General features: G+C 40.0%; 2 protein-coding genes across 3 annotated transcripts; both read right to left on the reverse strand.

The window, feature by feature from the left end:
- Positions 1-129: 129 nt before the first annotated feature.
- On the reverse strand, positions 130-3,869 carry LOC144659386 (nascent polypeptide-associated complex subunit alpha-like). The gene is made up of 7 exons (XM_078519795.1): positions 3,780-3,869; positions 3,562-3,613; positions 2,312-2,622; positions 1,446-1,478; positions 980-1,075; positions 268-339; positions 130-153 (listed from the first exon to the last, which is right to left on the reverse strand). Exons 2-7 carry the CDS (start codon positions 3,611-3,613, stop codon positions 130-132), a joined length of 588 nt encoding a protein of 195 aa, XP_078375921.1. The 5' UTR covers positions 3,780-3,869.
- Positions 3,870-6,917: 3,048 nt separating this feature from the next.
- Positions 6,918-19,371, reverse strand: LOC144660034 (solute carrier family 12 member 1-like). Of its 2 annotated transcripts, XM_078520581.1 has the most exons (8): positions 19,109-19,371; positions 18,121-18,511; positions 15,974-16,271; positions 14,383-15,104; positions 13,116-13,274; positions 12,143-12,475; positions 10,779-11,070; positions 6,918-10,096 (listed from the first exon to the last, which is right to left on the reverse strand). In XM_078520581.1, exons 2-8 carry the CDS (start codon positions 18,493-18,495, stop codon positions 8,838-8,840), a joined length of 3,438 nt encoding a protein of 1,145 aa, XP_078376707.1. In that variant the 5' UTR covers positions 18,496-18,511; positions 19,109-19,371; the 3' UTR covers positions 6,918-8,837. The 2 variants fall into 2 exon arrangements, with proteins under 2 accessions (XP_078376707.1, XP_078376708.1); XM_078520582.1 differs by lacking the exon at positions 19,109-19,371 and having other exon boundaries at positions 18,121-18,627.
- Between the last annotated feature and the right edge of the window lie 1,429 nt (positions 19,372-20,800).

Genomic DNA, 20,800 nt, shown 5'->3' on the forward strand with positions numbered 1-20,800 from the left:
CTGGGAACCAGTTGGGAAGAACAATTCAACCCAAATATGGGATTTACTTACACCCAAATATGGTCAAAAACAAGTCCCTTACGCAGAACTTAAGATTTTCTCTGCCTATACACTCATAAGCACACGGCTCTATGATTCTGCCGCCTTGACAGCCTCGCCTCTTGGCTCGGCTGTCTCGTTGGCAATAAATTTAGAACATTTATTTTTACTACATAAAATTCACTTTCAGGCACTATGTACAACTGGTGTTATTAGATGAGGACTCACCTTAGATCTTGAGACATTAGCTTGCTGCCTAACGAGTTCGATATCTTTTTCTTCTACCTTGCTGTCATCAACCTATAATTCAAGTTAGTGATTTTCAGTAATCTGCCATCCTCTGTAGTTCAAAACTCAATGCTGCCATCAATAATCTCACTCACTATACTCCTCAGTATACAAAAAAGTTTACTTAATATCCATGGGTTCTGATAAGTGGATTTCAATCTATTTTGTTTCTTTCTCCTTCAGCCTGGCACAACTATGTTTGATGGCAGTGTGACAATACTAACTCAGTACTGAACAGTGGCTGAATTTGTTTCTGTTCATTGTGGGCATGATGTATTTTTGGTGCAAAAGTTCACATAATGATCTGCCAAACTTCAAATGTTTGATGACAAATCATGCAACATTACTCAGATCAAGCTTTGTTTTTATGTGGCTTAATTTATTTAAGCTAAGTAAGACCCAAACCAATGCTGGAATGGAATTTAGGCCAAGTTAGACTGGAACTAGTGCTGGTCAGTGGCACATTGCAGCAGTCATGCAGACTGGGTCTGTGGAGCCATTATGCCTGCCCTTCCAGCCATGCAGTTTTATCGTGTGACCTCCTGCCCAAGTTAAACCGTGTTTTTCTTCATGACATGTTCATGATGCAACCAACTATACTGGAGTATTGCTGAGAAGTTTATCATCAAACTGTTTAAGTTGCTCCACAAACCTCTTCCTCTTCAGATTCTTCTTCTTGTTCGATCGTAGCTGCCTTTGCTTCCTGGATGACAGGAGCTGGCTGGGGTGCCTTGAATTTTTCAGCGGCCTGAAGTGTTGAAAGTTTCTGTGTTAGATGACTATTTGCATATGAAGTGGTTTAAAAAAAATTGACATTTTAATGTACACCAATTCCCAAAGGAAAGAGCTTTGGACATTTACAACATCTTTTTTAGAGAAGTAACTCATCACCAGAAAAAAGTTGTGATCAAATAAGAATCCATATCTAAAGAAGGGATGTAGAGATCAAGTCTGGGTTGGCTTCAGTTGCACAATACTTCAGCAGCAAAGGGAAGATCCTGTTTACTCTAAACTGTCTATTTTCAAATTGGTTCACTCATGTAGCCTGTGAATTAACCCTTCTTCAGTAAATCAAGAAAAGGGGGGATGGAAAAGGTGATCAATATTCACAGGCTTACCTGTACTTGGGCTTGCTGGCTCAAATCTTCAATCTGCAGGAAATACAATAAGATGTTTTCTTAGAATGAACCAGAAAAAAATTAAAAGCAATAGTCCCCCTCAGGCTATTGTTATTGTGACTATTGTGCCCTCAGCTCTCATAATCTTTAGATCAGTGGACACCATCGTACCTGACCATCCAGCCATGTGTGGGTGTTACACAACACAGGAATGTACAATGTATGCGGTGTTAACATATATTCACAACAAACACAAACATAAGAAAGCTGGCTTTCAAGTCAGGCAGACACTCCTCACCATAAGGCATCTTTATCGTCATTGGGCACATTGCTACTTTAACAGTAACTACATTGTAAGCAAGACGACCAACAGGGGTTTCATTAAGGGGCAGACACCGGGCACATTGACTTGCTGTGAACACAACTTTGCATCTTAACAACATTTCAACCTACTTCAAATAAACAAAGAGGGTAGGGTCTTACTGATACTTTGCCTGGGTGCAAAACCCTGATGCCCACCTGTTGCAAACCTTACTGAATCTCTTGCGACCTAACAATGTTTTATTGAGTTTATGTAATACTTGCTGTTGTTTTCACCTACACATTTTTACATTGTACATTCCCTCCAGAAAAGAAAGAGTGTAGGATCCGGATATGACAAACAACGGCAATATCAAAAGGTTCTCAATATTTTTTCTTTTAATTTCTCCAAACAATTAACTCCCGCCTTGTGGACATCTCGCTATTATGGACACCCTGTTATTACGGACAGGAGTTGAAGTCCTGGTGAATAAGAATTACTGAAAATAACTCCCACTACTACGGACATAGCCTAAACAAAAACATAACATTTGTACTGCACATACCTTTGCCTCACCAAACACAATGTAAGTGTCTGAAGCTGGACTCTTGTAAACGTCGGGTTTGTTTATAACAAACAGTATATTTTTGGATTTTCTTATTGTTACTCTGTTAACTCCTGCAATACTTTTAAGTCCAAGTTTTGACATTGCTTTCCGGGCCTTTTTTTCGCCTCGGCTTTGTCTAGCTTTGCTGACTGGTTCTTCTGTTAATCCAGCAGCGGCAGCAACATCGCTTGAAATAGTTGGCTGACCAGCATCTCCTTCCTCGAGTTCTGGTAATTCATCATCACTGTCACTTTCTGTGCCTGAAATAACTGTTACAAATACAAACTGACATTACAGAATGCTCGGCTGCTTCCTTTGTTTTGAGGGTATCTTAGCTACCATAGAAAACAGGGCTAAAAAATTCTGATATTCGAAGTTGTGCTTGCCATCCTGCTGTATCGGTTCTAGTTGTGTTGGTGTCTCACAGAGTTTACTTTTCACATAGCATGATTAGCCTTGCAGTTTTGTTTGTTTTTTTTTAAGTTGCCATTTGTCGAAATACAGTGTACTGGCCAAAACAGCCATCAAAACATGCTAAGTTGCCAAGTTTATCAATGGGGGACTTTATAGCAATCATATTAGAAGTCCTAAACAATAGGAACTACTTGCACAAACACAGGACTAATTTTCTCATAGAGAACATTCATTTCATATTTCTGTCTCCCAATAAGACCACAGGGAAAACCCTACATACAGTGTAATCCATGATACACAGATACTCATAAATTCTTTGGGTAAACAGTTACAGAAAGGGGCCTCAGCTATTCTAGAAACAATGCCAAGTAATTTTGATGAAGCACTGTTCATTCTTCAACCTTTAATAGAGACGAGAATTTTAAACAAATGGATGCAAATAAATTTATAATTTTAATCTGTAGCACGTGCGTTCGCATGACATTGTGACATGCTTCGGTAGATAAACTTATCAGTTCGTATGTTTACTGTTTCTTTATCCAAGTAAGCAGCAGTGCAGAAATACGTTTTAGAATAAGGAATAACTATATCAAGGCGTTGGCAATGTGACTACAATTTTTTTCTCATGTCAAGGTGTAGCCATGATTTCCAACCCTGCAAATTGCGTCACTGTCAAAAATAATACCAGGGAAAATTCTCGGCAAAATTTCCAGTCTAAAACGCTGTAGAAGTTAAATTTATAAGTATCAACACTTACAATTATTATATTTTCAAGAAAGAAAAACGTCTCCTACCTTCAGCATTCGCCTCTTCTTCGGCCGGAGGGTTTTCTACTGCAGGTGTCATCTGCAACATAAACACCCAAACATGTCAAAATATCGAACGAAATGTGCACACTTTTCCAGTAATAATAAGCTTGTCGTGAAAAAGTGTTCCTAGAGTACACCTTAAAAGTATTCAATGCCTAAACTGAGTTTAAATCTAAGCGATGGAAGAAGATACAACCAACTACCTTGCAGTGAAGATGCTGTGTGCTGTTCGAGCGATGGGAAAGGAATATACTGGCGTGCGCACAGCCTGATAGGAAGTCAACCGCGAGAGACTGGAGCCCTGAGCGCGAGCGCCGCGCGCGAGGAACGCGCGAGGAGCCGCAGTCAAATCATGCAAACATAGCTAGCTGATCATGCTTTAGGGGCAGGTCCTTTAGCACTCTTGAGGGGATAGATGCGCACAAGTCTGGGGCGGATCCAGGGGTGGTTCGGGTGGTTCGGTCGAACCCCCTAAACTGAAAGAAAAAACATTCTAACACGAGCGGTTTCTGACGAAAGAACATAAGTGAACGAAACAAAATGCCAGTCTAAAATTTGTTTCATATAAGCGCTTCCTTCCATTGATGCTGGCAAAAATGTAGACATTGCTGTAGTCTCCGAGATGTATATGTCAGATATCCCAAGCCCACAGACTCTCGACATTGAATATGATCGTTGGATGAGAAAATGGCAATCAGAGACGGACAAACCAGACGCGCTTCAACCTGCCTTACAGCTTCGAAGAAACTCAATTTGTTTTTGTTCAAATTATGAAAAGCCTGTCGATTACGATGCTATAGTTCCGAAATTAGCCGAAGAACAACCTCGTAGAATGCTACTCGTTAATCCCATTTTTGAGGAATCTTAAGCGTGACTTTTTAGAACACATTAAATAGCGAAGACAAATATATTACAGTGATTTTAGTTTCATTTTGTAGGTGTCAGTTGATTATTGTAAAGACTTAAACGTAGTCCTTGTTTAATAAAATAGCTTTAAAAATAGATGGTTTGTTGAGGTATTAAACTGTCCACAATCATCCCTCAAAACGCTGGAAATCGCATTTCCGAGGACCTAAATTTCAAAATTTCCCGGCGGAGCATGCCCCCGGACCCCCACAGATGGGCGCGCCTTCGGCGGTCCATTTGTTCGAACCTTCCTTCTCGAAATCCTGGGTCCGCCCCAGCAAGTTTTGTACTCGCGAAAAAAGAGGAGTAAAGAAAAACGCAAGGAACTGAAGCTAGTCTGCGAGCATCATTAGCCTGCCGTTGCATACGAACTCAACCCCGGGGTTTAGTTTCGATTTAGTTCGTCTGCAACGCAGGTTAGCGAGCATGAGCATGCGACAAAAAGCTCGAAAAAGCGTTCTCTCGGCTTTGCTGCTTGCCCGCGTGATCCTGAACGTGAGCCTGCTTACGGGCTATGGAGTATCAAGTTGTTCTTTGAAGGGCAAGGAGTCTGCTGTTTCTTATGTTTTGTTGCTGTTCAAAACTCACTTACCATTGGGCTAACATTCTTGTGTACTCAACTGGCCTTATAAAACTTGTCTTCTCTGTGCTGTTGTTCTTTGCTAGACGCCGGTCTCAGGCCAGACCCGTAGGGTGGGGGGTTCGAGGGGTTCGAACGAACCCCCTAAATTTTTTTCGACTTTCCGAAGAGCTAATATTAAAGGAAAATGCATTCCACCTCAGAAATGATGTCAAAATGCAAGAAAATTGCACTTAAGAGAACCTAAATTTGCAAAATTTCCTGGGGGCATGCCCCCAGATCCCGCTAGAGGCTACCTCCCAAAAAATAAAAGGACCCCCCTCAATAGAATCCACCCTACGGGCCTGCAGGCGCCTGTGTAGTTTTGGAGCGCGTTTGGGAAACGTGGAAAGGCACTCGCCTTTCGCGCTTTCCGAATACGCACCCCAAAACTATCCTTGAAAAACTGCTGTAGTAAGACTGCCAGTGGGATAGTGTTCAACTTGTAAGCAAAATAAAACAGGTGGAAAGTTGCTTAGGACACGATGGTCGGGCCTGTAGCCAAAGCACGTGCGAATCAAGTCAACGCAGGGTGAAAATTTTCGCCCTTGTCAATACTAACTTCAAAGCTGAGACCACGTTGTTTATCCTCAGAGCAGGATTCCCTTCTAAGGGTTAGGGGTGGGTATTTTTCATAAGTTGCCACGTATTTAGACTATTTAAATAGGCCAACTTCAACTTCCTGAGAATTTCAGGACTTGGTCCAGAGGTTTACCAGAATAAAGCAAAAGAAAACATAAATTTTATCCCTCGATCCTAATAGATACTAAAGTTTTATTTCCCGAACCCTCGGAGCTGTTAGAATTTTAATATATTGAGGGGCTTTATTGCCCCTACGACTCCTTCTAAACCTCAGTGAATCAGAGCAAACTGTTTATCAAACTGGAAACCTTTATTCGCGTATAAACGAACACAGTACTGAAAAACTACAAAACTTGATATAAAAAGATACAATCCTCAAAGTGTAGTCATAAAAGTCATCAATAAGACGGCATTTCGCCTTCTTGCGCAAAAATTCTAACATTAAAGCATTTGGACTTGATCGTTAACTTTTACGTTCTGCTATAAATAACATCCCTGGTCCTCTCTCTGGTAACTGTTACCTAGGAGATCGACGCATGCCGAGATTAAATTCTCGGGATGGCGACACTGCCACTCGTTAAAGTTTTGACAGCCTTTTGTTGGTTTACCAGCTTTTTAGCCAATCAGAACAGAGGGCCGCGCGCGCAAAATTATCGAACTTGCAATTTAATTGGTGAATTGAACAATGGGGAAGCCAACATAAACATGTCAATCAAAACCTAAATAAGTGACAGCGTCGCAATACATTTTGCTGTATTAATTCTCAAAGAAAATTGTTCTTTTCATATCAAAAACGATATTTAACGCGGTGTTTTGCTAAAAAAAATCCATGCATTAATACCGTATTTATTCGATTAAGCGCCCAACCTCGAATAAGCGCCCACCTCGAATAAGCGCCCACCCTGAAGGTAGGAAAAGTTAATAAGCGCCCAGCCTCGAATAAGCGCCCACCCCTCACCCTTCAAGAAACTGAAGTGCACAAGAGGAGTATTGATTATTGAAAGTGACTAAGTTCTACTAAGAAGACTTCCCTCATGAACGAGTTTTCTTACTATTTTTCAAAAATTTTCAATGAACAGTCAAAATTTTGCTTTGTTTTGTTACAAAAATAGACTTCTTTTTGTTGAAAATCGCGAAAATTTAATAAGCGCCCAGCCTCGAATAAGCGCCCACTCTCAAGGTCCAAAAATTTAATAAGCGCCCAGGGCGCTTAATTGAATAAATACGGTAAACACACCACTTAAATAATTATACCGAAGGTGCTAAATAATTGAACTTGTTTACATTCCTTTGTGCTTGTAAATAAGTAAATAGTAGTCGTTTAGTAAATAACACGTTGCTGGCCTGTTTACACTCGACTATATAAGCCGGTTTAAAAAAATGGCATATTTCACTACCATCTATTTGCACGAAGAAAGTTCCTATTCACAGATATATCAGAGTTGTAATTACGCAGGCTTATAAAGTTAAATGTAAAGATTGTAAACGGACTCTACATATTTACACTAATTTTAACAACTATGTGCACAACGGTGGAAAAAGGAACCAAACTACAAACATCTTTTTGTCTTCACACTTGTTGCCGGCAAGCGCGTTAAAACACGTTAACACCCGAAAGCGCAGGAAAACACGTAAACGCCGGTAGGCGCGGAAAAACAGGAACCCAGTTTTATACAGTTCAAGTCACACACTAGAAACAAAAACCGGTGCAAATTAAAAAAGTTTAGTGCTTTAACAGTTTAGTAAGATAAATTTTAAAATTAAAAATTGTCAAATTAAATATTTCCAGTTTGAAACGTTGCGTAGTATTCTTGGAGTTTACTTAACAACTTTTGGTATTATATTCCAGATAATCCTGACGACTTTGCACACAAACTCACAAATGTAACACGCATTAACAATTTTATATCCTTAAAAGTGTAATCTTGAAATTTTGTGCAAATTTCATTCAACTCTTCGGTAATCTTTCAAAATCTCAACAACCAACAAATCATTGTACTTTAAAGAAATTTAAACTAATCTACGTAACGAAAGTGTTCTATATTATTACCATATCATTTTTGCATGACTTCACTTGAGTTCTGTCACTTAGTATAATTTCATAATAACAGTTCCAATCGGTACCACAATTTAACTCCATTTTCCCTCTTTACGTGAGGAATTTCCGTTTTGGAGTACAAATTTAACATTACAACCAAACGATCTTCATACAATTTTAAGCAACTCCAGTTAACTTGCAAAGTTACATCTCATCGCTTACGCTTTCCATGCAATATCGCAAGATAGAATTACGTTACTGGTTTTTATATCCTTTAAATAAAATTAAATATTCTCAGCTTAGCGTTGTTATGTTATAACAAATAATAGTTCTGCCCCGCAGAACATTAAATTTAAATTCACTAATTTGCTTTAAGATTATGCGGTAAATTACCCAAACCAGGTCATGGGCTCCTTCCCAAACACACATTTTAAATCCCTACTCCCCACTTTTAACTACCCTTCAACTTCCCACCCACCCCTCCCACAAAAATGCTAGTCATCGTATTCTTTTCATGTGGTATTAAATAATTAAAAATTTAGTACATATCCTACGACTTAGCATATACAGTAGTAGTATAATTATACAAAAGGTTCTTAAAATCTCAGAAGTAGAAAATGCACGCGCAAACTTCCACACGTTTTATAAACTATACTTCTAAACCAACTATGCAACCACTCAGATGGTATGTTGTATAACCAAAACCTTTTTATACATGGTGCTAAATTTTAAATTCTACCGTCAGTCAAGAACAACTAATGGGGTCTACTTTACACCCGCTTTCAGTATTACGTGTATACTGAGCGGCTTTCTATCGACATCCATCTTTCGACGTGCTAAACAAACAAGACAGATCAAAATCCGCCAATCACAGCCCACTAGCATGACCTTCTGAACTTGTGGGCTCATTTGCATGAAACCAATCCCGGTATGGATCGGTTTTGATTTGCTCATTTCAAACAGAACGTAGAAAGACGATGTCCAAAGATGGATGTAGAAAGATGGCTATGCACGTAGCACTGAAAGCGGGCGTAAATCCCTGGAGAAGCTAAACGTCAACTGATTCTACAAGGAGGGAATGACACCTACATGTAACTAAAGCATATACAAACTGGACTAGCTGTAGAAGGTCAAAACGCTCTGCTGATTACCACGGACCATTAGGACAGGTGGAGAAGCCGCTGACAACACCTCCAGCCAGCTCATGTACAAGAGCGGTGACGTCATCTCAACTTTCGGGACGGGCAAGGTGATAACGATCAGTTTGGCATCGTTGGAATGTTGACGGATCAATTCCCCGAGACGAATATTACGCATGGTCTTCCTGTCTTTCTCCAGAGTTCTTATGTCTGGGAATTCATCCTTGACTGGCAGTTTCAGGAAGTTGTGCATGCTAGTGCTTGAGGGTTGCACATTGATTCCCTCAACCTCCACCACGCTGGTGAAGTCGATGCGAAACCTTTTCAACAGGTTCGCCATTCTCAGCTCGTTGCTCTTGAGCGCGTGAGTCGAGGCGGGCGTGAAGATTCTCAACTTGCAGTCCTTCCAGTAGCTGTGAATTGACAGCAAGTACGGTATGAGGATGGTCAAGCCGCCATCATCAAACAGCCACCACACATCAATGGTTCCTTTGGGTTTCTCTTTGAACGCATCTTCTTGCACCACCTCCACTGGTTTCTGCGGCTCGACGCGCTCTGTAAGCTTCGTTGTCTCGTCTACTTTATCCTCTGATTCATCTTCTTCTTCGTTTGGCGGTTTGCTGACTGTTACTTTAAACTTGCCTTTTTTCACTACATTTGGACTTTCTTCATCGCCTTTGCTCGTGGCAGCATCTTTCACGTCGACTCGGTCCGTGACCAACTTCTTAGCTTCATCGCTCGTCTCATCTTCGCCCAATTCAGGTTTTGCTTTGATCGCCTCTAACTGGTACTCTTCGAAACTTGCTTGTCTCTTGGCATTCTCCTCGGGTCTGGCAATTTGGTCTTCGCTGTTTAATCTTTCAACAAGGAACACTCTTGGGTTACTCTCGCTCTGACTCTCCGAAGAAACAACACCCTCGCCATCCACCTTCTCACTCAAATCCACATCAGATAAAACTTCTCCTTCTTCTTCCTCAGCAAGCCAGTCTTCCCCCTCGAATACACTCCACTCGTTCAAGTCGATCTCGCCTCTAACCCGCAGAATCGCAACGCCAAAGTCCAGTTCAAAGGCATCGTGAACGACGTTCACATATTCCTCCACGTCCTGTCTTCCTTTCGCGCTTTTCAGAAGCTTCTTCCAGTCTCGCTTATAACCGAGCACCACCGTGTTGGGTTTCATCTTACCCAGGCCTACCGTCTGCAGCATGACGCGGACTCCCTCACGGAAATTGGGTGCTAGGGTGAGATTAAAACAGAACACCAATACTCTACAACAACAACTTTATTCCTGGCTACTTATCAACGCTAGTTTAGGTAAGAATTGTTGATAAAAGGGGTAAATGATCTAATAAACGCCTGGGCGTCTATTAAATTTTAGGGTTCGTAGAGGGGGCGATATATAGATACGACGCGTTTATTAGAGATCGCATCTATTTCACTTTTAAGTGTAACAACGTCCACAACAAATTAGACGCGTAATTCGCTCGTGGAGCTAGAACTTGTGGGAGGAGACTAATCCATTCTGTGCTGATGCAAGCCGGGTTACGTCGTTCATAGTTCGATAGCGATGTTTTTATCGTCATCGGAGTCCACAATGTTGGCATCGTTGGCCTCTTCGATGTTCCAGTCAAGCAAAAAACTGAATTAATTGCGCGATTTTAATCTATGAAGCTTTACCTTGGTTTTAAGGTGATTCTCGGAGGGCGTCTATTAGTCGTGAGACACGGGCGTTTATAACAAGGGGCGTCTGATACAAGCTTTACACTTCAGGGGGTAGCGTTTATCAGATATGATGCGTTTATTTGAGAGTGGGCCCTTCGTTAATGTAGATACCACGCCAGTTAGGCGACTGCTGTAAAAGAAAACTATTATCACCTTATAAGCTTCTGCAAGCTTTCTTAAAGTAACTCAATTTTACCTGAACAAATAGTATGGAATGCTCTTATTTTGTTCTGTTTTAACCAACTGTCCTCATAACCCGACACAGTTCCAAATGGACCAATCTTGACTTGACCGCAAACCATCAAACCTCTGTTACGGGTGATGTGTGACACCAAGTGAACAAGGTCAGGTCGGGATTTGGGAGAGCCAGTTAGCACGAGGCACTGGGGACGAAAGTTCTTCACGTGTTCTTCAACAGCGTTGAGGCGGTAGGTGAAGCGAAGTGCCCGGATGTAAGTATACGCCTGCGCAGATGAACCCCAGTTGACCTATAACAGAGTTTTAAAAAACTACATGTAATGGCTCTGTTAGACCTCAGAAATTTTAGTGCAAAATGTTCTTTTAAAAACCAAACTGCTGTGCAAATAAAGTGAGTGAAACCCTAGAGTGTGACCAGTGGTTCACAGCGGTCAAACGCAAAAATTGACGTCACATCCGGTCTTCACCGCCTCGAACTTTCATCTTGAAAGTGGGCAAACTTTTGTAAGAAGTTGTTAAAGAAATAGTACGGTGAAAGAAAAGTTCAAGCTGGGACACTCAGTGAAGATGAATTATCAAATTTCCAATCCATAAGCGGCGTATAAACCTTAACTTTCCAGGGACGGCGTTTACTTTTGCCTTTAAAGCGAAAGTTTTCGAAAAATTTAAGACTTTGTATGGAAAAGTTTGGCGGGAATAACACAGGAACTACGCACGCGTGCTGCGTTTGACCGCTGTGTGGACCAGAGGGGTACTGTTTATTATACTGTACAAGGTGGTTTTAACTTTTAAGTCTGTGGTTGAAAACCTAGTGTGTGACCATTGAAATGAAAGCTATTGTTTGGTTTTTTTATGTGGTACTGTTTATTATGCTGTACAAGGTGGTTCTATTTTTTTAATCTGTGGGTGGAATCCTAGTGTGTGACCATTCAAATGAAAGCTATTGAGCAGTACTTTCATGGGGTACTGTTTATTATGCTGTACAAGGTGGTTCTATTTTTTTAATCTGTGGGTGAAATACTAGTGTGTGACCATTCAAATGAAACTATTGAGCAGTACTTTCATGTGGTACTGTTTATTATGCTGTACAAGGTGGTTCTAACTGTTAAGTCTGTAGATAAAAACCGCATTGTATGACCATTCAAATGAAAGCTGCTAAGCAAAACTGTCATGTTGAACTATTAATTTGTTTTACATGTACAGTGTATGCTGTATATGGTGGTTTGAACGTTAAACTATGTAGGTAAAACCCTTATGTGTGACCATTCAAATGAAAGCTATTGAGCAGCAGTACTTTGCTTACTATACTCTTATACTCTATAAGGTGGTTTTAACAATTAAAACGAGAGAATAAAAACCCACCTCAGGTTTCTTGTAATCCACATATTTGTACAATGCGATGATGATAACAATAGTCACCAGGGCGGCCCACCAGTTGATGAGGAACATGATCACAATACACACCAGAGCCCCCATCAGGGAAACCCACATGTTATAGTACTTGAATGAGGGTCTCCATCCTGGGGATTTGCCAAGCGACGCTGCAAACACTGCATAATTAATGAGTGCATATGACATGAGGAAGAAGTTTGAAATGACTGGCGCAATGACATTCAGCTCTCCGATGGCAATGAAGGCTCCGGCGATGAGAAATGTAAGGATGTATCCTCTACGAGGCTCGTCACCAGGCCCCACCTGTCAAGAGAGCAAAGCCAAAGTTTGATCATGAAGAAAAAAACAAAATGTATCTGAGGTCAGGTGACCCAAACATTTGGTATCCATTTATACACTTGGGTGGAGAGAGGCTTTACAAGAGTAATTAAAAGTGTCTTGCCCAAGAACACAATGGAGTGACCTCAGCCAGGGCTCGACAGGGCTTGAGACTAACTTGTGAACTCACTGGTTTACTGGCTAGTGACATGTCAGATTTTACTAGCCAAAAGTAATTTTTCACTAGTCAGGTATATTGATTTCTATCAAAAACAGTTGACTTTTCCGAGTTTTTCACTAGACAAATGGCTAGTAGGAATGCCAAACCTGGTAGCCAAAACCTAAATTTTAGTAGCCTTTGGCCAGTTGGCTGCCGTTAGTCTTGAGCCCTGGCTCGAACCCAGACTGCTCCATCTGGAGTCTAGCGTGCTAACCATAAGTCCACTGCGTCTCCCATTCATGCATAATAAAGGACTATGCAGAAGACTTTGAAAAGCTCTGCACAGAATGCTACACACAGAACTAAAGAGAGTAAAGAAACGGCACTACACTAAAATACAATGGCTCAAGAATAGTGGTAAAACAATCTTGCCATGACTGTCATGCATTTCAGTTGAATACTCACCCCAGTACCAAAGTAATGGATTCCAGGAAAGATGTTGTCCTTGCAAAGAGCCTGAAAAGTCTTTGGTGCTCCAACTAAACTAGCCAAGGCGGAAGAGAGAGTGGCTGCAAAGATACCTCCAGTAACTATTGGTCCCCATGCTGCAATTTTCTCCATAACCTTTAAAGAAAAGAAAGAATATTGTATGATACCTTATTTAAGTTTTTGTAATGTTTAATAAACCAGCAGGAGTGCTTTATCAAGTTTAAAACACAAGGTTCAGTCGAGGCGCAGCCGAGTTTTTAAGACTTGATAAAGCACAAACTACGAGTTTATTGAATGGCTTGACCAGATGCAGATCTTTTCATTCTTGCACTGACATTTAGAGTTTGGGTTATTTTTGCCAACAAAATTGGACATGAAATTTAGCTGTGTCTTTATCTGATATAAAGACACTCATTCAACATTAATTTCCTTAAGTTTGCATTTTCTTGATGAATGCAAAAGAAGTTTCTTCACTTTTAGCCTAAGGTGATCTCAACAAGCTGGACAAATGTAAGACACTTTTTTAAAAGGTTTTACAACCTCTGTCAATGTACCAACTTACTATGAATTTGCATCATACATATTACGGTAAGTAATGCGTGCAGGGAGTATAGCTGCATAGATAATTGCACACATTGCAGGCTTTAAAAATAATATTTAATGGCTCACATTGGATAACATATAACAGAGGATCAAATGCGTACAAACAATAACAATGAGTAAAAGCTACCTTGCATTATCAGAGCTTTTCAGACATACCACGTCAAGTTTCAGTGGCCACTTATAATGGCATGTACTAAAACCCGAAAAAACAAAACAAAACCCCGAAACAAAAGCAACCCCCAAAAACCAAACAAACGCCAAAAACGAGCGGAAGAGGCGAAAAAAAAAAATTTTTTTTTTTTTTTTTTTTTTTTTTGCCACTTATAACAGATAAAAGATCAAGGTGCTTTTGTAGAAAACACTTTTCGGATCAACTTGGCTGGGAGGTTATTTCAAATTTCAACAGTTAGGAGCTATTTTCAAATTAATCTTCTTTAGGGCAATTTTAGCAAACACTCATTATAATTAGTTCAGACTGTTTCTTTGTTTTACATTTAAGACGCATGTAAAACAATTAGCCACAAGTCCCTTAGATGTTGTTAGGGTAAGTCTTTCTACTATGAAAAAAGTAAAAAAAAAATATCATTTAAACAATGGATTTCACATTTTGGCAGAATAAGATTGATTTTGTTAAGCATACCTGGAAATCATTCATAAGCCCATACTCGCAGGAAAAGTCAGCGGCACACTGATGTGGAGGAGCACTTGTCGCATTCATTGTTTGATTAACAGCTGCAGCTAAAATCACTCCAGAAGCATCCCGCAAGACACAAGCGGCAGCCAGCCAATCAAGAAGCACATATACAATGGTACTGATCAAAATGGCCCACAAGGTTCCCTTGGGAATTCCTTTCTGCGCATCCTTCAGATCCCCAGAGATGTTTACCCCTGCCAAGATACCAGTGGCTGCTGGGAAAAACACTGCAAATACGGAAAAGAAATTTTCACCCTCGCGATAAGCCGGCCCAAAGTTTTCCTTGAACAGGTTGAGATCCAAGCCAATGAATCCCCTTGCACTACTTTTGTCATTTTGTGGCCCCATGAAAGTGCCAATAATGACATCGACAATAGAGACGAGCAGGATACAGAGAAGAAACATCTGAGTGCGCACGACCCACTCCAAGCCAACAAGGGTTACACATAGTAACAGAATCACTGTTAGAATGCCGACAATGCGTATGATGTTGAGTTCGCCAAGCACCTCCACATCACCACCGTTCTCTTTGATTAGGTCTTTCACAGTTTCGGCAAAACCAACAACATACAAAGCAACAGCTACGGCATTAGCAACAGAAAAGATTAAACCAATGGAGCCGCCAAACTCTGGGCCGAGACTGCGGGAAATCAAATAGTATGCACCACCTGAGGACAAGAAAATGACACATTAATAAACATGATACATTGTACAGTCAACTCTTGTTATAGCGAACACGCCCAGGGCATCGTTTAGTGTTCGTTATAGCGAGAGTCCGTAATAGCGAGAGTCATTTCCAGTCAAACCTCTTTCGTCGGGGATCTGGATTTTGTCCGTAATAGCAAGTGTCCGCAATAGCGGGGTGTCCACAAGGCGAGAGTTGACTGTAGCATGAACTTAACTTTGCAACAGTACCTTGATAAATTTAGTAGAATACAACTAACATTTTTAGTTTTAATAGAAAACTTGGTCAGGAATAAAAAAGGAAAGTTAATTTTGATGACTAACATTTTAATTTTACAAATCATCATAACTTGTCCCCTGACTTTTCTGCACTCAGTCCAATATGTAGTGTGACAGCTAAAGACATATTATACTACCCAACACTCAGTTCATATAATACATACTACACAGCACTCGGGTTACCCTAAATACAAGGCTGTGCTCTACGAAAAATTACACAAGGAGCCCAAAGGTTCCAAACTATGAGATCTTGGGTGTCCAGCATAAAGCTTTTATGAAAGAAATAAGATTATCTGGTAGCCCAAAGACAAAAGTTAGTCACCTGAGGCACCCAGGCGCCCTTGGAGCAAAGCCCTGAAATAGCACTCCAGTTAGCCTACTTTAGCTTAAGTTGCTTGCGATTAGCCTTTTTATTGGCCCAGGGGAAGGATTTCTAAAAAAAATCAGGATTCTGACAGCTGGTCGTCAGTAGCCTAGCGGATATGATTAACGCTTAGTAATCTCATGATTGGTTTGGAATTTTTTGACACTGTTTTGAAAACTACTCTAAGGGTTAACACTGTTTACAGCTTACCTCCTTTTACTTCGCCATTGGTACACACAGCTGACATGGACAATGTTGTAAACATTGTCACCACTGCCGACAGCACAATGATAACAGTCGACCAGCCAATCCCGGCCTGTCCAGCCACCCATGTCAGTCGCAAGTACAACATAACGCCCCAGATATTGAGGAGACAGCGCAACATGACACCCTTAAGCCATCCAAACTTGGGAGCAACCTTGGCCTTCTTGTCTTTTTTGGCGTGAATAACAATTTCGTCGCTGCCGATGCCACCATTTTCAACATTGTCAACACTTTGAGGCTCTTCCTAGATGTGGACAAAAAAGGTTGGTACGTTATTTAAGAAAAAAGCCAGTAGAAAAATTTATGCCCAGAACTGCTGAAAGCTTTGTTTCTGAAACTCTACAGAAACATGGAAAAACGCTCAATTTTACGCTGTTTGATTGTTCAAGAAAATACATGAAGTGTTCCTATACGGACTAGAAAAAGACAAGAAAGATTAACTTGTGAAAACTCGCAACATATGTAGGGTAGTGAATAGGAAAACTAAAACTTTGCAAGAAGGTGAGATTAATATCTATTCTGTGAGACAAAGATGTTCTGGGCCTTGCAAAAGAATTCGAGGTTCTGAGGTGGGGTTGCAAAAAATTTAAAACTGTAAGAATAAAATTCCTTAAGATTGGTAATTTTATTGTTGTTGAGGAGGGTGAATAGGGGTATGCAAATCCGCCAATCTGTGCTGTGGTGTGGCCAAATCCATCAATCCCCACAATTTTCATTCAAATCTTAGACTGCATTACTTGAAGTCTTTGTGTGGTAACAGGTGGTAGATAATAGTTATTACTGTTTTTTTTTCTGCCAATTTTTAAAGAAGTTTCATTTCATTGCTTGTTTTTGTGACAGTTGCACCAACATGCCAATGAAGATCAATCAAAGTGATCTGAACTTCGTTCAGTATCCACGATCCAAACTTCCTGGACACGAAGAGTCCGAAATCCAGGCCAAAATTCTCAGCTAATCGCGATCCCCTGCATTTTCAAAATCCACGAATCCGCTTGTTGTATTTCAAAAATCCGCTATCCTGATGTGCTAAAAAGGTTTAAGGCCAAATCCATCGATCTGCAAACCTATTCATCCCCCTTTTTCGAAGGATCATTTCCCACTCTTATCAGTGGAAACACTCGCCTTATACTTGGAAATTCTTTTTCTATGCAATTTTTTTTGGAAAGTGAAACTTGTAAAATTTTTTGCAAATTTTACATTAGTTTGAATCCATCAGTCAGTTCTTTGTTTGGTAAAGCACTGGTTATGAATTAATATTACAGTGGTCTGCAATTAAATTGATGACTTAATTACAAGTCAAGAATAATTAAAAGTCTTTTGTCTTAAAGAAAGGGCACACTGTCATGGAAAAGTAATTAATTTAAAGTGAGAATATCAAAGAATTTTAAAGGTAGTTAGAATATTAATATTGGAAGATGTCACTACTTAGCATAATTTCAAATGACCCAGACATTGACATTCCTTAAGCAACTACGGTTCAGTGACGCGATTAACCTTAAAATTTAAAATTATTAGCACAACTTTTTTGATAATTTACATAAGCTAACCTAAGCTTAAAATTATTTTAATCAAGAATCTGTTTTCTTGAGGTTGATTGTGCAATATTTTACAGAGCCAGAGAAAACTAAAACGAGTATGGGACTCGTTTATAAATGTATAATACTGTATATCATGAATAAACAATAAAGGTGATATAGCTACACTGCGACCACAGAAATATCGTACAATCTTGTTCTTGACAACGACACATGCTTCCATTGACAAGCACTCGATGTGTGCAATTTTCTTCGATCGTTTTTTCGCCGAGTTTTTCTCGTCCGGTAAAAAAATCAAAAAATTGCAAAATAAAATACCCGATAAAATTCACGAGCAGAATTCTTTTTACGCTAAAGATAATCCCACGACGTAAAAAATAGATATGAAAATTAGACATTTACACTTTCAATCTTCAAACCTTCGCGCGCGAAATATAAGCTAAGAGCTCTTCTCAAGTGCGCATCATTTATAATAGAACAATTCCTGACAATATATAATCAGAAATAATTATTTACTAAGCTCGCGATGTAATATAACACAGGAAATAGGCTCCATACCTGTTGCTCGTGGTCTTCCTCAAAACCTTTTCTCAATTCTTGTAGTGTTGGTCGCGACTTCTTCGCGGGGTTCGAGTGCGAGTTGTCGTTTCGGTAGAACACAGTCATGGGTACTGCATCATGCGTCGCATAGCCGATTGTGTCACTTTCGTGTGTAGATAGTGGACGATTTGGCGATGTTGTTTCTGGAAAATTCATTCTAGGGGTAAGATCGTCTGCATCAGATGCGTTGTCTTCGTTTGGATCTAAATGAACTTGGTTAACGTTGAACCTCAGCGAAGGAGCATCGCTCGATGAAGGTTTGGTCGATGGCGCGTGTTTTTCCATGGGATTTTCAAAACCTTCACCGACTTCTTTCCCTTCAGCGCTAGCCATCGTCGAAACTCACTCGCTAAAACAAAAACATGACAAGCAGCCGGTGACTTCCGACGAAACAACCAACGTTTACGGTTTTTATACAGTGAGAAATTTGCAGGGAGGGGAGGGTAGGGTAATCAAGGCCTATGACGTATTACGCGTGATTTCTAAAAATACACACTCGATCCCGCTTCGAATTCGCTCACGCGGTTTTCCTGGCTCGATCAATATAAATGGAAAATTAAACAAAATGATCAAATACGCACACGCAAAAAACCGGTCAGACTTATTAAAACCTGAAAATTTACGTTGACTATTACAATCATTACCCCGCTTTAACAGACAAACTGCAGTCGTCAAACGTTTGGTCGGCTAGAAGCATCAGTCCGGGGTATAGTTAGGAAACCAGGCACATGAGCTCACCGCGTGTAGTTAGCTTGGACTTCGTGCTTCAATACCACAATCAAGTATTTGTTAAACTCATTGAAAAAAAAAAGTCATTTTCTCTCTCCCGTAATAACCTTCTATGTGTAACACTTAGCAGAAGCGAAAATCTCTACATATGGAAATCAATGCTAAGGTGGATTCCTAAAACAAAACTGTTCAAGTTAGAGAGAGAGTTCTTACCAACCTTTTGCGCTGCAAACACTTCGATGGGCTGATCGTTAGAGGTGCCGCACGATGCAAGGGGCAGTCGATCAGTCAGCTAGCCTTTGTGCGGTTCACGTTTTCACTCGCAAAATATTGGCCACATTTTTATTGTTACTACTGGTTGTATAATGGGTTTCCCGAGATAAGTGGACTCTTAGCAATCTATATAAGTAATTGCCCGTGAATATTGCGTGATTCTGGTGACCGATCCAATACATGTATGGAAACGTGGCAGTTTGTGTGTTTAAAACTAACAGAAGGTTGATGTGTGAGAATTTATTTCGAAGAAATTTGAATCTTTGTGTCTCCTACTTATGCCTTTACCCAAACAAGGAAAAGATGTACTTCAATTTGACAACTCAGACTGAAGGCACTCAGTTGATTAATTCGCGTGGGTGGATTGGTCTTGTCAACACGGAATGTTTAAAGCTACTAGCCCACGTGATCTGACCCAGTGAACTTAGATGATTACATGAGGACTAGCTTAAAGTAATTACACCGGAATTATTATAAACAACGTTAAATTGCAAATATAGAAAGAGAAAACTTTGAACGAAACGTTAACTGAAAACTTGAGTTATACAGCAATGTGGTTAGTGCCTGTGTAGATGAAACGACGTCATCATAGTTCGACCACTCAAGTTAATGCTATTGAGCAGTACTTTCATGTGGTATTATTCGTTTATCAACTTTTCTCAAGGGTCAGGGGAGTTAAAAAAAAAACGTTACCCAATGTGTACCTTGGCACTCTTAAAAGGATTAAATTGATTGTTATACCGGCATGGTTTAATAAACATTCAATTAATTCGTAGATTTTAAATTTCATTACTGTGCGATTTAATCTGACCTACTACAAAAATTTGGAAAGTGACATGCAGTCTTTTATCTTGAGTCATTGCTTTCCTGAGACTGGAATGTATGGCATTATTTTTAGAGTCTCCCTTTGATCAGCTCATCTTGTTCCCCTTACAATATCCCAATTTTCCTTTAAGTTTCCAAAGCGCTGGATCCACGTGCTCGATTCATGCACATCATAGCACACAGACATTTTTTCGGCGGGGTGTAATATTGAGTGAAGCCTTTAAGGCGCCCATTATGAAACAATAATGGCAAAGGACCAGTACACATATAACCTCGTATTGTCTCTGTTGCTTAAAAGATCAGAGTCCAAATAAAAAAACGAAAACTAACATCGTCAGTCACGATCAAATCACGATGTGATGCCTGCATGCAATGAATTTTTGCCCATGGAAAAATTTGATGGAAATCTTAGCTATTTGCTCTGTTAGCAAGTCGATTTTCAGGCATAATATAAACATCGGTTTAATTAAACTCAGTCCATTCTTTGTTTAAGTTAAAACTGTTTAGCATGTTCTGCGGTATGCGTAGCAAAGATAAATGAAGAGTCTGCTGACGTCATAGAGTTGTACTTCAGTATTATACTTGTACGTGAACGATTTCTTCCCAGGGGGTCTTGATAAGGACAACCATGTCGTTCACAACGTTAAGTACAAAATCAGCGCAAAATTACCTTCAAATCGAAGGAAACATCAAAATAACGGAAAACTAAGGCAGAAAATTACCAAATTGGTTATAATAAATTGAAAAAGAGCTCGGATGGTTTAGATTAGGAAAGATTAAGGTGGATTATGGAGTCGGTGAACTTGAAAAT

Source organism: Oculina patagonica, chromosome 7, assembly GCF_052425735.1.
Source record: "Oculina patagonica isolate OP01 chromosome 7, crgOcupat, whole genome shotgun sequence".
In the NCBI taxonomy this organism is placed as follows: Eukaryota; Metazoa; Cnidaria; class Anthozoa; order Scleractinia; family Oculinidae; genus Oculina; species Oculina patagonica.

What these genes read in the sequence shown, in the direction of transcription:
- LOC144659386 (XM_078519795.1), bottom strand. Translation starts at nt 3,613, where the DNA reads ATGACACCTGCAGTAGAAAACCCTCCGGCCGAAGAAGAGGCGAATGCT. An exon ending in GCCAGCAAGCCCAAGTACAG is followed by an intron (nt 1,076 to 1,445) that starts GTAAGCCTGTGA and finishes TCAACACTTCAG; the next exon opens with GCCGCTGAAAAATTCAAGGC. An exon ending in AAGAATCTGAAGAGGAAGAG is followed by an intron (nt 340 to 979) that starts GTTTGTGGAGCA and finishes CTTGAATTATAG; the next exon opens with GTTGATGACAGCAAGGTAGA.
- LOC144660034 (XM_078520581.1), bottom strand. Translation starts at nt 18,495, where the DNA reads ATGGCTAGCGCTGAAGGGAAAGAAGTCGGTGAAGGTTTTGAAAATCCC. An exon ending in GGCTTATGAATGATTTCCAG is followed by an intron (nt 13,275 to 14,382) that starts GTATGCTTAACA and finishes TTTTCTTTAAAG; the next exon opens with GTTATGGAGAAAATTGCAGC. An exon ending in ATTCCATACTATTTGTTCAG is followed by an intron (nt 10,097 to 10,778) that starts GTAAAATTGAGT and finishes ATCTCACCCTAG; the next exon opens with CACCCAATTTCCGTGAGGGA.